This window comes from Podarcis liolepis, assembly GCF_965112155.1.
Source record: "Podarcis liolepis genome assembly, chromosome: 7".
Taxonomy (NCBI): domain Eukaryota; kingdom Metazoa; phylum Chordata; class Lepidosauria; order Squamata; family Lacertidae; genus Podarcis; species Podarcis liolepis.
The window spans coordinates 64,859,706-64,874,596 of record NC_139561.1 but is presented as its reverse complement, the minus strand read 5'-3'; the positions used below and the strand labels follow the sequence as shown (position 1 = coordinate 64,874,596).

General features: G+C 43.8%; 2 protein-coding genes across 3 annotated transcripts in view; both read left to right on the top strand.

The window, feature by feature from the left end:
• MYOM3 (myomesin 3) overlaps nt 1–4,766 on the top strand; it is a gene marked incomplete at its 5' end in the record, with an annotated part of 59,416 nt that extends 54,650 nt beyond the window's left edge. For both annotated transcript variants that reach the window (XM_083511755.1, XM_083511754.1), the window contains 3 exons: nt 417–439; nt 1,120–1,175; nt 1,693–4,766. In XM_083511755.1, the coding sequence (XP_083367881.1) occupies nt 417–439; nt 1,120–1,175; nt 1,693–1,968 (355 nt within the window). In that variant the 3' untranslated portion in view covers nt 1,969–4,766. The remainder of the gene's footprint in view (nt 1–416; nt 440–1,119; nt 1,176–1,692) is intronic.
• Nucleotides 4,767–7,598: 2,832 nt separating this feature from the next.
• On the top strand, nt 7,599–14,297 carry LOC310710770 (fatty acid-binding protein, liver). The gene is made up of 5 exons (XM_083511893.1): nt 7,599–7,695; nt 9,439–9,629; nt 10,950–11,122; nt 13,153–13,242; nt 14,171–14,297. Exons 2-5 carry the CDS (start codon nt 9,563–9,565, stop codon nt 14,219–14,221), a joined length of 381 nt encoding a protein of 126 aa, XP_083368019.1. The 5' UTR covers nt 7,599–7,695; nt 9,439–9,562; the 3' UTR covers nt 14,222–14,297.
• The last annotated feature ends 594 nt before the right edge of the window (nt 14,298–14,891 follow it).

Below are 14,891 nucleotides of genomic sequence, written 5' to 3'. Positions count from 1 at the left end.
TCCAGCCAAGTAAGGGGTACAGAAATGCATATATTGCAATAAACTGTGCATTGAATGGGAATATAGTGGGGGGGAATATGCAAAAATGCATTACATTAAGGAAATTTTGCAAAAATCTACATATTAGGCAACATTGCATTCGGAATTGTATATATTTGGACTTTTAAAAATTGCAAATTGGTGTGGAAATGTGGAGAACCGAGCTTAACACTGGAAAAAAATGAGAAACAAGAGAAAAACTGAAATTGGCACATTCATCTGCCCCTCCTTCCAACCTACATCACGGGGTTATTATGCAGCTTAAATGGGTTGGCTCCTTGGAATAGGCGAAAGCAGAGATTCAGGAAGATATGAATAGATACTCATTTAATAAGAAAATGCCTATGCTGATTTTACAATATCATTTTTCATTTTAGGGAAGCAGCTGTTGTGGAAGAGCGTGAGTATACAAAAGTGCAATCTTTGTTGACTGAACCAAATGCATCAAAGGCGCTTGTTTTGTGTTATATATTGTACTGTGACACACTTCTATTTCCCTTGGTCATGGAGGGGAGGTCTAGGGGCAGTACCAGTGGGTTGAGTTTCCTATGGATCCAAAAGTATTGAAGACTTAAAGATGTCTTTCTAAGATGAGCTATCCTTGTAAATATACAAGTTGGGCATATAAGAAGCAAGCAGACACTCTTTCAGCAGCTCCAAAGGGATAATCTTCTGCAGCAGCATCACCTCCACCCCTGCCATCAAGGCTGCTCCTCCCATTTCAGTTAACTCCAGGTGGAAAACTCTCTGAAGTTCAAACTGCAAGCTGCTTTTTTGCTGTCTATCTGCCTCCTCTTTGCAGCTGGAGGAGTATCTCCTTCTCCAAGCTTTGATGTGCAATGCATTCTGAAGGCTACCGAGAGAGATTCCCAGCTATCACAAGATCATCTTCTGGCCTTAGCTCTCAGCTGTGAAGCATCAGCTGATTGTCCTGGTGAAACAGTCAGTAGCCTAACCAAGGAACAGTCAAGCAGCAGTCATAACTTTATTAATATATAAGCTTAGTAGGCATTCCTCTTTTGGTGGGAAAAGGTGAGGTGATAGCTGAATAAATAATAATGATATTTGATCTTTTGTCAGGCCGAGCAAAAGTTGTTCGGGGCCTTCCAGATGTTGCCACCATAATGGAGAACAAGGTAATTCTAATGTTATGGACAGGTTAACTCTAGCCCTAATAGTAGGGGGAAAACTTCTTCCTCTGGATGCCCTAAACTGCTTGAGAGCCCTTACAATTTATAACACCATGGATACAAGAATGCCCCCTAATTCATTAACGGGACCATGGTATAAATCTTTTTCTCATATTTACATTTCTCTGTGTATATATGAGGCAGGGAAAAGACACACAAGGGAAGGGCATTTAAAGCTCCTGATTGTGATTAGTAGCAAACCACAGTTTCCCATATTCAGAGAAAATGGTAAACTATGGTTTGTTGCCAACTGAGTCTGGAAGCTTAAAATAACCTAACGCTCATTAAGGCAACATAACAACTGAATTGGTGCTGCATCCATTTTATAAGGCTGTAAGTTTAATATACTCTCCCACTCAGAGACCTTTCTTATCTGTATTGCTTTTCTTTTGTAAAGCCTGAATTCCTATTGCTAATGCTTTGTTTGTTTGTTTGTTTGTTTGTTTGTTTGTTTGTTAAACAGACTCTCTGCTTGACATGCATCATATCTGGAGATCCTTATCCAGAGATCACTTGGTACAAAAACGAGCAGGTCATTACATTCAAAGATCGGTACAAGATGGAAGTGAAAGGGACCGTTATCACCATCACCATTGAGAATGTCAGCAGCGAGGACTCTGGGAAATTCAGCATCTTTGTCAAGAACAAGTGGGGCTCTGAAACTGGCAAGGTTACCGTCAGTGTCTACAAGCATGGAGAAGAGCCTAAGGAGCTAAGAGATGAGCAGGCCTTGATCTGAGCTAGGCCTTAGCCCAGCGCCTTGTTTCAACTCCAGAGCTCACATAAAATAATCAGATAGAAGAGATTTTGTTCCCTTCCCCATTTGCAGAGCACTTCTCTCACTGCCAAATAACTGCCCCCAGTATATCTGGATTGGTGCTTCCAGGACAGACTACCAGCTATGCTGGCTATGTTCTACCTCCACGGCCAGAGGCAGTATGGCTCAGAATAGCAGCTGCTGGGAATCACAAAGGGTGAGAGCTCTGTTGCACTCAGTTTTGAGCTTTTCATAGGCATCTGATTCACCACTGTGAGAAAAGGATGCTCAGCCAGAAGGGCCTTTAGCGGCCTGATCCATCATGGCTCTTCTTGTGTTCATGACTGCCTGAAGCCGCAACTACTCTCCTTTTAGAAATTAAACACTAGAGAGAAATAATTCCCCAGCCCCTACTCTTATGTTGATTAATATCCTGGCAGTATTTCCTAACACAGCATGCATGCACACTTAGATAGATACATGGGAAGGAAATAAATACCTATGAAGAATCAAAAACCAGTGGAGGCCCATCTGTTTTTACATGGTAAAGGCAATCTGTAGTGTCATTGGGTTGAATCCAGGCTAAGCTAATTGAATGTGGGTCCCATGGAAATCAATGGATTGGGGAAGTCATGAGTTAACTTGCATTGAAATAAATAAAACTTGAATTCAGCCAGCAAAATTCCTCATATGTTCACCCAGTAAATTTGTTTGGGGTGTCAACCCTAATCTGGATCCATCCTCCTGTTTTTTTATCTATCCTAACTAGTGGGCATGCACAGTTTGTACTGCCTCCTTCATAAACCTAGAACAGATGGTGCCAAGGGGCAGTTGCAATGAAATGGCTGGAGGTTGGAGGCAGCACTTGGCGGTCAAGGTAGGAGGCTGGAAATGAAACCCGGTTTTCTTGTGGGCACCCAGGAATTACACAAATAAGAGGCATGTGCAATGGACTTCCCCATTCTACTGAGTCCCTCTGAAGGACAACTGCTGCAATGAATGGACATGAGGGTCCACCTTTAGTCAAGCATCTTTCCAGACAGATGCATCATGGGAAACTCAAAAGCAGGGCAGGATGGGAATAGCTCTCCCCACATTGTGCTTCCACCTAAACATACACATCCAGTAGCTGGTATTCTGTCACATACAATTTCTGACTCTTCCTAGTTGATTTTGTCGTAGTGATCTGAGCTTGTGAAAGTGCCAACCACCACCACATCCCTTGGTAGCCCGCTTTTTGAAAATATTTCAGAACACAGCTACGAGGACTTGCATCAGAGCATTGATAGGAACAGTACTGTACATGAAAATCCCACTCGGAAAATGTCGGCTGCAAGCTAAGGGCCCCTCCAGACTGGTGCTTTATTGTGGGTGCTATCACAAAAATTATGTTTTAGTGGTGGCTTTATTCTGCTCATTAGTTCTGTGATGCTTCTCCAATGCAACCTCATTATTGATGTCTGGAAAGGCTGCAGCAGAACAAAAGTGGGACACACCCAGAACATTTGTAGCACGAAAGGTCAAGGAATTTCAGCAGGAAGTCACAGGATGTGTACCGATTGGAAATGAAGTAGTGTGACTGCCCCAACTTTTGTAGGTGCAAATAGTGGGATTGCATATGACATCCCTGATAGAATAATAATAATAATAATAATAATAATAATAATAATAATAATAATAATGTTATTATTTATACCCCACCCATCATGAAATCACAATTTTAAAAATCTGGGTTCACCATGTTAAAAAGAGACTTGTCAATCAAGCATTATTGGAAAGTTTTGGGACTTGGGTGGTATGTCAGGCAGGTCTAAGAGTGATGTTAGGTCTACAGTGGCTCATTCACAAATTATAACATGATGTTGCGGTTGCCCATTGACGAGCATGCATGCATGACTCAGCCCTGGCAGGCAGAGAGAAAAGAAATTGTACTTTAGAGAATGGGGAAAGTGGCGGGAGGGGGTGCTTGGAAAGAGTGACAGGCCTACAGCTGGATCTCTTCACAGGACAAACATGGTCTGAACTAGAGTACAGAAGATGCTGAATTTGTTTTTCACGAAAACAAACCTGAAATCAAATGTCTGTAGCAGCAGCAGTATTATTACCTGAATTATTATTGTTGTTGTTGTTGTTGTTGTTGTTGTTGTTGTTGTTGTTGTTGTTGTTATGATCATGATCATCCCACCTTATAAGGAGCTCAGGACAGTATACATTATTCCCGTCCCCTAATTTTATTCTCACAGTAACAACCCTGAAAGGTAGGCTACTGGTAGAGTTGGTGTGTGGCTCAAGGTCACCTAGTGAGTTTGATGGTTGAGGTCTCAGTCTACAGCACATCCACAACATTCATTTAAAGCACATGGTTCCCCCCCCCCAAAAAAATAAAAAAAATCCTGGGAACTATAGTTTAGAGTGCTGGGAATTGTAGCTCTGTGAGGAGTATACTTCCAGGATTCATTGGGTGAAGTCATGTGCTTTGGTTTAAGGATGCTTTAACTGAATAGTGTTGATATGTCTGATGTCAGAGACCTTCCTGCTGATGTTAATAGCAGTGGCTCTATTCTGGATGTAGAGTCCAGGTGAAAGAAGGCTTGAGTGGACTTCTGATGCATTTATTCCTTGGTGTTATTGATCAAGAATCTGTAGTGAGCTGTTTTGTGGTTCATGCTATGCTTTTAATATTCATGTGAAAGAAAACAGTTAAATGTGACAAGACAAGAGCAAATGATGATGCTTGATGATGAGGCATACATTAATAAACTAGAAGCCTAAAACCTGAATTCATGGCTGCTCACCTGTGGTGCTACCTAGATCTAAAGAAGTTTGAAGGTCTTCCTTTGTTATGAAAAAGGCTAACAGCGGTTGCCCAACTACCCCCCCCCCCCCGTGGGCCAAATATAGGTGAATATTTAATGCAGACACACTTCAGACCACTTGAAAGAAGCACACAGACCGCTGTTGGTGTTGGGGAAATATTGGGGTTCGATACCCAAGACCCTATGAGTTCAGCCAATAAAATCCAGACTTCAACTGTTGGTCACCAAGGGTGTTTATTTAAGCGTTGCAAGGCTAGTGTGGCAACCTCAACCAGCAAGTAGTTGAGAGGATGGCACACCAAATATGGAAAAGGCACAAGCATTTGTACATGTGCTAGCAAAGGGGCCGTTATCTCAATATATGGCAGTACTTCTTTCTACTAGCTTCTACTGGTTTGATCTCAAGACATAGCAACTTTCTTAGCTTCCCCTCCCTTTGTCCTTAACACTTACAGCTATAGCTCCTGTCATTCCACCCTTCTCTCACGGGTCTCTTGCAAACACAACCTTCGCTTCCTCAACCCCCTCTCACACACATCTCAACTTTCTTTAATTCTTTCATTTCTATACTTTTTCTCTGACAGTGGTCCATGGACCAGAGTGTGGTCACAGTCACGTGATACATTTAAAGCACGGGGATCCCCCACAGAATACTGGGAACTATAGTCTGATAACGGTGTTTGGGAATTGTAACTGTGGGAGGATAAATTACAGTTCCTAGGATTCTTTGGGGGAAGTCATTAGCCTTAAATATAAGGTGTAGACGTGGCCAAAATCTGCCACGCTATTTTGTGTTATAAATGCTCCTAAAAGCATTTGTGGCCATTTGTCATGTCCTCCTCACCCTCTCTGGTGGCTAGGGCTGGTTAGCTAATGCCATAGTCCCTTTGACACAGCAGCTTAAATTTTAGCTCCCCAGGGTCAGCAGAAGTCAAAAGAGGTAACTGGCAGAACTGAGCAGGATTGCTTAAGAGATAATGAACTTTTCCAGTGTTACAACTGAATATGTCCTGTTATGCACTAAATGCCTTCAGGCATTCTGATACCGTTAGGGAGCAAGAGAAGAGGAACTGCATAACCCAAAAGAAGAGGCAGATTTGAAGAAATTGGCATATGCTAACTTATACTGTATGTAAAGATGCAAATTCAGAAATAATTACAATAAATAGAAACACAGTACTTCTCACTGCAGTGGGAAAGACTGCTCAAGTGACCTGTGTACCTACTCTCCAGGTCTGCTGTTGAGGTGCTAAGTGTTGATGGACAACTTCTTCAAGGCCACTCCTGCTCTCCCTTCCTATGTTATTTCTTTTTAAACTAGGCTGGAACCAGAGAGCCATTTATGACTGTCCTCTGTAAAGTAAGACATGGCCACCCTGTCTGAGAGAGCCCTAATCTCCATCTCATACGTACGTATGTTTTTCTGATACAAAGCTAGCTCTGAAAATGTGTTCCTATGCATGGTCTGCATGATTCAGTTGCTATTGGTCCTAGTCCAGGAACCCTTGGAGGTTGTCTGAGGAGAAGATGGCTCCACTCCCCAGTCCATCCCATGTAGGACTGTGTGTACCAGAGTCCACATCTCCCCAGAACAGATTCCTTGGATGATGAAGAGAACCTTGAGGAAATATCCCCACAGCTTGAAACCCCAGGGCCTAGCAGAAGCCAATGGCCACAGAAGGCATCAGCCCATCAACTGACCAGATACAGCATTTAGTGGGTGGGGCCTCTACTCAATAAATACCTAGGCTATAAGAATAGGAACATACAAATATATGAAGCTGCCTTAAACTGAGTCAGACTTTTGATCTGGGGTTTCAGCCAGCAGTCCTTCCCAGACCTACATGGAGATGTCCAGGATTGAAGATGGAACTTTCTATGCAAGGTCAATGTTCTACCACAAAGCTACAGCCCTTCCCTGTACATCTGCCAGTTGCTCCAGGACCCTGTAGGTAAGACTTTTATGTCCTACCTCAGCTGCAGGATCACTAATTGTGACCCACCCACAGAAGACTCAGCCCCCAGGGTCAGCAGAAGTCAACAGCCAAAGGCCTATCTGAACAAAAAGCTCTCTGTCTGCTGGTGAGAGGAAAGCAGAGAGGGGACCAGCCTAGCCTCCCATGGAAAGGAGTTCCACCATCTGGGAGGAACCACCGAGAAATCCCTCTCTTGTGTCCTCACCAAAAGTGCCTGGACCAAAGTCATATAAGGTTTTGTAGGTCAAAACCAGCACTGATTTATGCCTGGAAACAGACCAGTAGCCCGTGGTGCTATTGCTAACAAGGAGTTTTTAGTGAGAGCCTGGAGTCACCAAGCCTTTCGCCACCAAATCAATTCAACAGTACTTTGCAAGTGCAAAGCTGCTCCAAACCAGGACTCATGGTGTGGTGTTTCTCAAAGTATGGCGCAGGGGTATTAAGATGGTTTCCACCTCTTGGCATTTTTTTTGGGGGGGGGGGACAAGTTGCATACAGCTACAAAAAGAGGGGGAAGTATTACTCTTCCATTCTGCTATCAAAAGGGGGTGCATTGTGTAGTACGCAGGAGTAGAAATGTTGACCTAGGTAGGTCAGACCTGGTAGTACACAAATACTACTTCAATTAAGCAATCTCGTGGCATACAAGGTTACACTGCAGTGTAAAGCCTGCCAAAGTTAACAAGCCATCGTCCTGGAGTGATGATTCATCTCTATTCTTTGGCCCTGTGCCCAAAAGGTGTAGAGGTCTGGAGTCATGGGGGGTGGGGTCAAAGACCTGTTACTATTTCTGCAGCAGGGTCCCTGTCTCCAGTATCCTAGAGCCATCCAATCGACATGAAAGGAGAGCTTCATAGCCACTGAGAAGAAGTCTTCTTACCATTTGTGCTGATTGGAGCCAATCGGAGTGAAAGGAGGTGAGTTGGCCACTGAGGATTGGTTCCTAGGGTCACCCTGGAGAAGGCACATGGGAAGAACACCAAGGAGTTGTTTTTCCATATGCTCCAAAACTGAGCATTTAGGAACACTGAAAATGCAAGGTGCCTCCGTTTTCAAGAGTATGGTGTGTAAGTTCTGTCATGCACAACGGAACTTCAAGGAAAACACAGCTTGAGTCACTGCAAAGGAAGATATTGGAGCACTCCAAATCATTTGCCGATGTACATGCACAGAAAATAATAGCTCTTGCTGAAAAGCAACACAGGGAGCTCTGCATTGATTGTTGCAATTAGCCCCTGCTTATTATTACAGTGGTACTTTGGGTTGCAGACACTTCAGGTTACAGACTCCGCTAACCCAGAAATAGTACCTCGGGTTAAGAACTTTGCTTCAGGATGAGAACAGAAATCCACGATGGCGGTGTGGCGGCAGCAGGAGGCCCCATTAGCTAAAGTGGTACCTCAGGTTAAGAACAGTTTCAGGTTAAGAACGGACCACCAGAACAAATTAAGTTCTTAACCCAAGGTACCGCTGTATTGCATAATCTTAGAAGAGGGTGTGGCTGTAACTGGGGTATGGCTGTGACTATCATAAACGGGCTGTGAACTTCTGAATTTGCCCACGATGTCCAAGTACAAAAGAAGGTTGCCACCATGCTAGTATCCTACATGATCCACTTGATTTCCTATCAAACAGAAGACCAGCAATCTCAGCTTTGAAGGACCGATCATCAAGCATTCTATCCTCCTGCCCGATAGGCCACATTTTTCAATAGACATTCACCTGGCTGCCTGTGGTGATTCTAGACAATCAGGAATCAAAACTCTCACAAGCTGGAAGCTGGAAGGTAGTTTGTTGATTTTGCTTTTGCTTTTAAGCCTATGCTAGGAACAAAGGAAGCTACCTTACACCAAGTCAGGCCATTGGTCCATCTAGCTCAGTATTGTCTACACTGACTGGCAGCCACTCTCTAAGATACTCCCAAGTATCCTTCGAAATTCACATTTCTCCAGATATGGCATGTGGTTCCCCAACCAAATAAATTTGTTCAGAAATGCTTATATTAGGGGAAGCATGCATAAAAATGCACACATGGATGAAAATAACACAAAATATATTGGGAGAAATTGCTTGCAAAAATGTGCATACTAATCAAAATTGCATACAAAAATGTGTGTGTTAGGAGAAATGTGCACCAAAATGTTGGCAAATTTTCATAAGGACTTTAAAAAATGCAAACTGCAGGTCTTAACTTTAGAGTGGGAAAATGAGAAACTAAAATCAACAGATTCATCCATCCCTAATGTTCTGTGGTAAAAATCTGAAGTGAGGGTGGAGGAGATATATGATATTCCAGGGTGAAATATACACAAAAAAATGCCTAATTAGTGAAAATAGCATTTTCATGAGGACATGTTGTTGTTTTTAAATCATCAAGTGATGTGGAGATGTAGCAAATGAATTTAAGGGTAAGAAAGTGAGAAACTGAAATTGACAGATTCAGCCACCTTTGCATTGGATTCACCCACCCTAAATACATTGAGGCTTCCTGCCTTCATTGTTACATAAACCCTGGATCTTGAAATAACGTGTGATTTGCCAATGCCTGTTCCTGTGAGGAATCAGTCAAGGCTTGCACCGACCCAATGACCGGAAGGTTATTTCCACAAAGCCAAAATTTAGGATTAATTATTGATAGTTCCTAGTATAATCATTTGCAGCTTGAATTCGGGCAGGATGCAGGATTCACATCTTTATAAATGGCACCCAGTTAAGTTGGAGACACCAACAACTGCTTTTGCCCTGCACCAGTAGCCTGTCGTTCTGTCATTCCTGGTTTCCAAAATGGCATTCAATGGCACGTGGCAGGTCTACAGCCAAGAGAAATATGAAGAGTTCCTGAAAGCTATTGGTAAGCAGCTCATTGCTTCTTCCGGAAGAGACAAGTTCGCTAGAGTATAATCAGGGGTCTCACGGGAGAACTGCTCTCTCTGCTTTGAGGACTAATAGAATTTGTAAAGTCCTCTGGGCAGAGAGGCAAAGGACAGGGCTAGGAACCATGCAGACCTCTTTTGCTAGATCAAGGTGAGCAGCATCTTCTGCTACAGAATCAATCTTTCGCTGCAATTAGAAAGCCCTTCTTTGCTACAATTCTGTGATTGTTTCCCTCCAGTTTTAGAGGTCAAGGATAGCTCAGCTGGCAATTAAGACACTTAATCTCAGGGTCATGGGTTCAAGCCCCATGCTAGGCAAAAGATTCCTACATTGCTGAGGGTGGGACTAGATGACCCTGGTGGTCCCTTCCAATTCTACATCATTCCTCGCCATACATTCACCATCACCCCAATTTAGACATCTTCCCAAAACCTTTCCAACCTCAGAATTGCTCTTTTACTGAGAATATAATGTTTCTTGTTTCCAGGCAAGAGGAAGCAAGCCTTCAGGCAGAAAGCATGCATAGGGTTCCCCACCATAGAATGGGGTGGTGGTCACTGCTTTAGAAGGTGTTAAATCTAAAAGGAAGGGCCATAGCTCAATGGCCGATATCTGATATGGATGCAGAAGATACTGGTTCAATCTCCAGGGTCTCTGAGGAGGGCTGGAAGACAGTCCCCTGCCTAAAACCTTGGAGAGCTGCTGCCAGTTGGTATGGAGTTAGATGAATCAGTGGGTCTGACTCAGTACAAGGCAGCTTCCTGTGTTTCTAAAAACGAGTGAGACACATACATGGAGGAAGAGAGGCTTAGCAGTGACTATTAGCCATGCACAGTTGGCACCTGCAAACAAATGTTGCCCTTTCTAGGGCTGCTGTTCAGGATTCCAACCCCACCTCCCCTCTGGCTTCTCCCCCTTCCTACAGTCATTGTGTGGTCAATGAGCATGCTCAGTTTGGGGGTCCTTTAATTTGGAGTTCCCCACAATACCTCCCAGTCATGTTAAGGTGGTGTTGTTTGGGCTACATAAAGGATTGGCACTCATAACCAGAAGCCTGGGAAATAGAAGGAATGATAGCAAAATGGAACTTCCATTGCCTGTGAACAGTTGTTGCAGGAGAGCAATAGTGGGGGGAGACTGTGCTCCTACTTGAAGGCGTCCCCAGAGGTATATTGGGGGAAGGGGAAAGTAGGATGCTCTAATAAGCAGTTCTTTTATCTGATCCAGTCAGGATCTTTCATGTTCTCCATTTATGAACACCACATCTGTCTGTCTCTGTCTCTTTCCACCTCCCCAGCTTTGTCAGACGATATCATCAAAGCGGCTAAAGACATTAAGCCCATCACTGAAATCCAGCAAACCGGGAACAGCTTTGTCGTCACATCCAAAACCCCCAACAAATCCGTCACAAATTCATTTACTCTGGGAAAAGAAACAGAAATGACCACCATGGATGGCAAGAAAGTGAAGGTAACTAAGGGCTTTGAGAGTTAACAGCATTAGCAGGTGGCTCTTGATGCTGCCGATTGATTACTCAGGCACATCTGCAACACAAACTAGAGCAGAGTTGACTCCAGTGTGAGAGTTGCTGGGAAACTGTAGCTGGTGGAGATTCCCAGATGCTTTGCCAGAACGACAGTTCCCAAGGTTCTTTGCTGGAAAGACATTATAACCACGCTTCTTTAAAACTGTCTTGCTTGTAATGTACAGAAAAGGGCCAGTCCAATATATTTTGGTGCATAATGTAGAAAACTGACTGCTCCTCACACGTGCATGAATTTAAAAGGGTGCACAATCTCCTGCGACACTAAGCTGCAGTTGCTGCTCATTTCACTGGGGCTTGAGCAAGAGAAAACCCCACAGGACTGTGCCTCCAGACCCAAATCTGCCCTACCTGTTTTTACTCTGCCATCCTCAGAGGCATACGATGCAGCTGCCACCTGGTGCAGCTGCCTCACCTGGCTGCTGTTGTCATCCACACTTCTTCGGTTTGCCCTGCTGCTTTCCTCTGGGGAAACCTGAATTTGAACAATTGGCCATCAGGTTTCCCTCAGATTGCTGCTTGTTCCAATATAGCACTAAAATACAAGTTTCCTAAGGGGAAAGTGGTGGGACAAAGGCAAAACCTCTTGGACCTGCACCTAGAAAGTACGGGACAAGCAGGAAAGCACTCAGACATCTCCTTTCTATGCACAGGACAAGCGAAAGTGTGCATGAGTCCTGAATTCTCTGTAGAGTTGCCAAACCCAGAGAAAAAGGCAGGGGAGGGAGAAATTTGATCCAGTTTTCATTTCAGGGTGAACCTACCTCATTCGCACTTTTTGAAACAATACACAAGGCAAAAGACAGGCGTCCTTCAAAATCCACACTTCCCAAATTTTGCATTGCAGGTTTTTCAGTCAGGTAATGGATACGAGAAGGCAGCTACTAGGGTGAAGTGTGCATTAAAGTGCATATCCTGGAGAAAATAACAAAGGGAAAAAATGCATTATATTGGGGAAAATGGCTTCTCAAAACTGAGTATATTAGTAAAAAAAAATGCATTAAAATGTTTATATCTGAGAATAAATTTGTATGAAAATGCTAGTGAATTTTCACAAGGACGTTTAAAAAAAACCAAACTGATGTGAAAATGTAGAGAACTGAAGAATGGAAAAATGAAAAACAGGTTCACTCATCCCTACTCACACCTGCATGTGAGAGCCCACATGGGTGGGTTCTTAAAGGTAGACACAGAGGCCACAGTCACACTATACATTTAAAGTGCTATGGCACCACTTTAAACAGGCATGGCTTCCCGCAAAGGATTCTGGGGGCTGCAGGTGGTTAAGGATCCTGAGAGGCATTAAGAGGCTCCTGCTCCCCTCAGAGAGCTACAGTTCGCTGAGTAGTTTAACAGCCAAGCCCTCTTCATAGGGAACTCTGAGAACTGAAGCTCTGGGAAGACAACAGGGGTCTGGTAACAATGCTCAGCACCCTTGACAAACTACAGTTCCCAGAATTCTTTGGGGAAAACCATGACTGTTTAACATGATAGCAAAGTGCTATAAATGAATGGGACAAAGTGGTCAGAGACTCTGGGCCTGGCTGGCAACCCTCAATCTTTGTGGCACAGTATTCCCAGGAGGCACCTGTTTCTTTCCCATTGCAGTGTATGGAGAAGCTTCTATTCGCTTTAGGGGCTCCATAATATACACATTTGTTTAGAATGTATATACAGGCAGCAACTGATTTGAGTGTGGGTTACGCCCTGTCCTGTTCTGCCCCTTTTTGTGATGTTTTTCATGACATTTTCTAGGTGTTTCTGGGTTCACTGCAATGTGGACATGTGAAGTCATGCACATATCAGAGGTGCCTAAAACACTAACTGCCTGTATTCATTTCCTTCATTCTGGTGCAACTCTGCCTTCTGCTGGCCATTTGGCTGTGGCCACTTATGTATCTGATCTGTTGCTGCCCAAACCTTGTGCAGTAATGGTTTTTCTTCTTTTTTAAAACAGTGCACAGTAACCCTGGAAAATGGGAAACTAATAGCCAAAGCAGATAAATTCGTCCATGAGCAGCAAGTAGTTGGCAATGAAATGGTGGAGGTGAGTAAATGCTGATACAGTGGTACCTCGGATTACAGACGCTTCAGGTTACAGACTCCGCTAACCCAGAAATAGTACCTCGGGTTAAGAACTTTGCTTCAGGATGAGAACAGAAATTGTGCTCTGGCAGCACGGCGGCAGCAGGAGGCCCCATTAGCTAAAGTGGTACCTCAGGTTAAGAACAGCTTCAGGTTAAGAACGGACCGCTGGAACGAATTAAGTACTTAACCCAAGGTACCACTGTATTTTAAGACAAACAGTTGCAAAAGGGTCACTTTCTCCAAAAGAGGGGCTGGGAGAATGTCTGTGCCTCTGCCTTTGGAAGCTCCTGTTCTCCCAATCCCAGATATGTGGGAAGTATTGGTCAAGAATGCAAGCATTTTGCTCACTTTTATTTTGGCATTTTGCATCATGCATTTTGCTCACTTTTATTTTGGCATTTTGCATCGTGCCACATGGTTCTGCAAAATACTGCAGGCCATCTAGAGAAAGGCACTCTGCACATGCTCAAAGGGTACATGCTCCTTTAACTATTGCAAATGTGAAAGCAAGAATCGAAGCAGGTGTAGATGCTAATGCATACAAGAGCATTTTGAACATGGCCACCCTATCCCCAATCCAAGACTACACAAACTGGATCTCATCAGGAATATGCTCCAACAATAGCCATGGCTCGAACAAAGGTGAAAACTCACTCCAAACAAAATAGTTTCATTGGAATGTTTTTGAATCTAAATTATATGTGTCAGTTAATTTACTAAGGGATCTACTTTTAATTGGTTCCCTGGCTTCAATGATTGCCCCAATTACCTGGTTATTTGCAGTGTTTTGGAACACGTTCTGATGTACTTTGCGTTGCTTAGGTAAGTCTTACACCTGCTAGTTACGAGGCAATTTAGAGAAACCTTTTCCAATTTATCTTCCACAGACCATCACATCTGGCTCAGCAACATTCACCAGACGAAGCCGGAAGGTTTAAAGATTCAAAAGACAACCCAGTTTTGTAGCAAACTTTTTATATTTGGGGAATAAAGTGCCCTGTCCATCACTGATAATGTTTCCTTTTATTTATGGAGGGTGAGACTTGTTGGAAAAATGCCCGGGAAGGCCACCACCTTCCCAAGACACCGGGGCGTCTCTCCGGTGGTCACTCTCTGGCTGTAAATCTTCCTCAGTCCAGAGAGACCTGTGATAAGCGACCCCCCCCCCCCTGAGAGGAGCACGCTCGTCTTCTGGCATCTCACTACAGAAGAAAGAGACAATGAGTAGCTATAAACTACTTATTTAACAGTCTATATACAGAGACTCCAACAGCATGTCTGCTCTCTCTCAGCAGCAGTACAGAACAACATCTCACACAGAAGTGAAACTAACTTCTCGCAGTACTCAGACTCCCTTTCTCACGCTCTCAGACACTCACATGATATAAACAACCATAGTGCTACTTGCTGAGCAGCTGGTGAGATAAAAATCCTAACAAGACTATCAATATGTTCTGCCTCCACTGTCGGTGGCAGTGTGCTTGTGAACACCAGTTGCTGGAAGCCGCAGGAGAAGAGAGTGCTGTTGCCCTTGGGTCCTACTTGCAAGTTTCCCACAGGCATCTCATTGGCCACTGTGAGAACCGGATACTGGACTGCATGGGCCAT

Bases quoted from the DNA above. Each gene is read 5' to 3' on its own strand.
- LOC310710770 (XM_083511893.1), top strand. From the start codon at position 9,563: ATGGCATTCAATGGCACGTGGCAGGTCTACAGCCAAGAGAAATATGAA. The intron at 9,630-10,949 runs GTAAGCAGCTCA...CCACCTCCCCAG, and splicing joins AGAGTTCCTGAAAGCTATTG to CTTTGTCAGACGATATCATC. The intron at 13,243-14,170 runs GTGAGTAAATGC...TATCTTCCACAG, and splicing joins TTGGCAATGAAATGGTGGAG to ACCATCACATCTGGCTCAGC.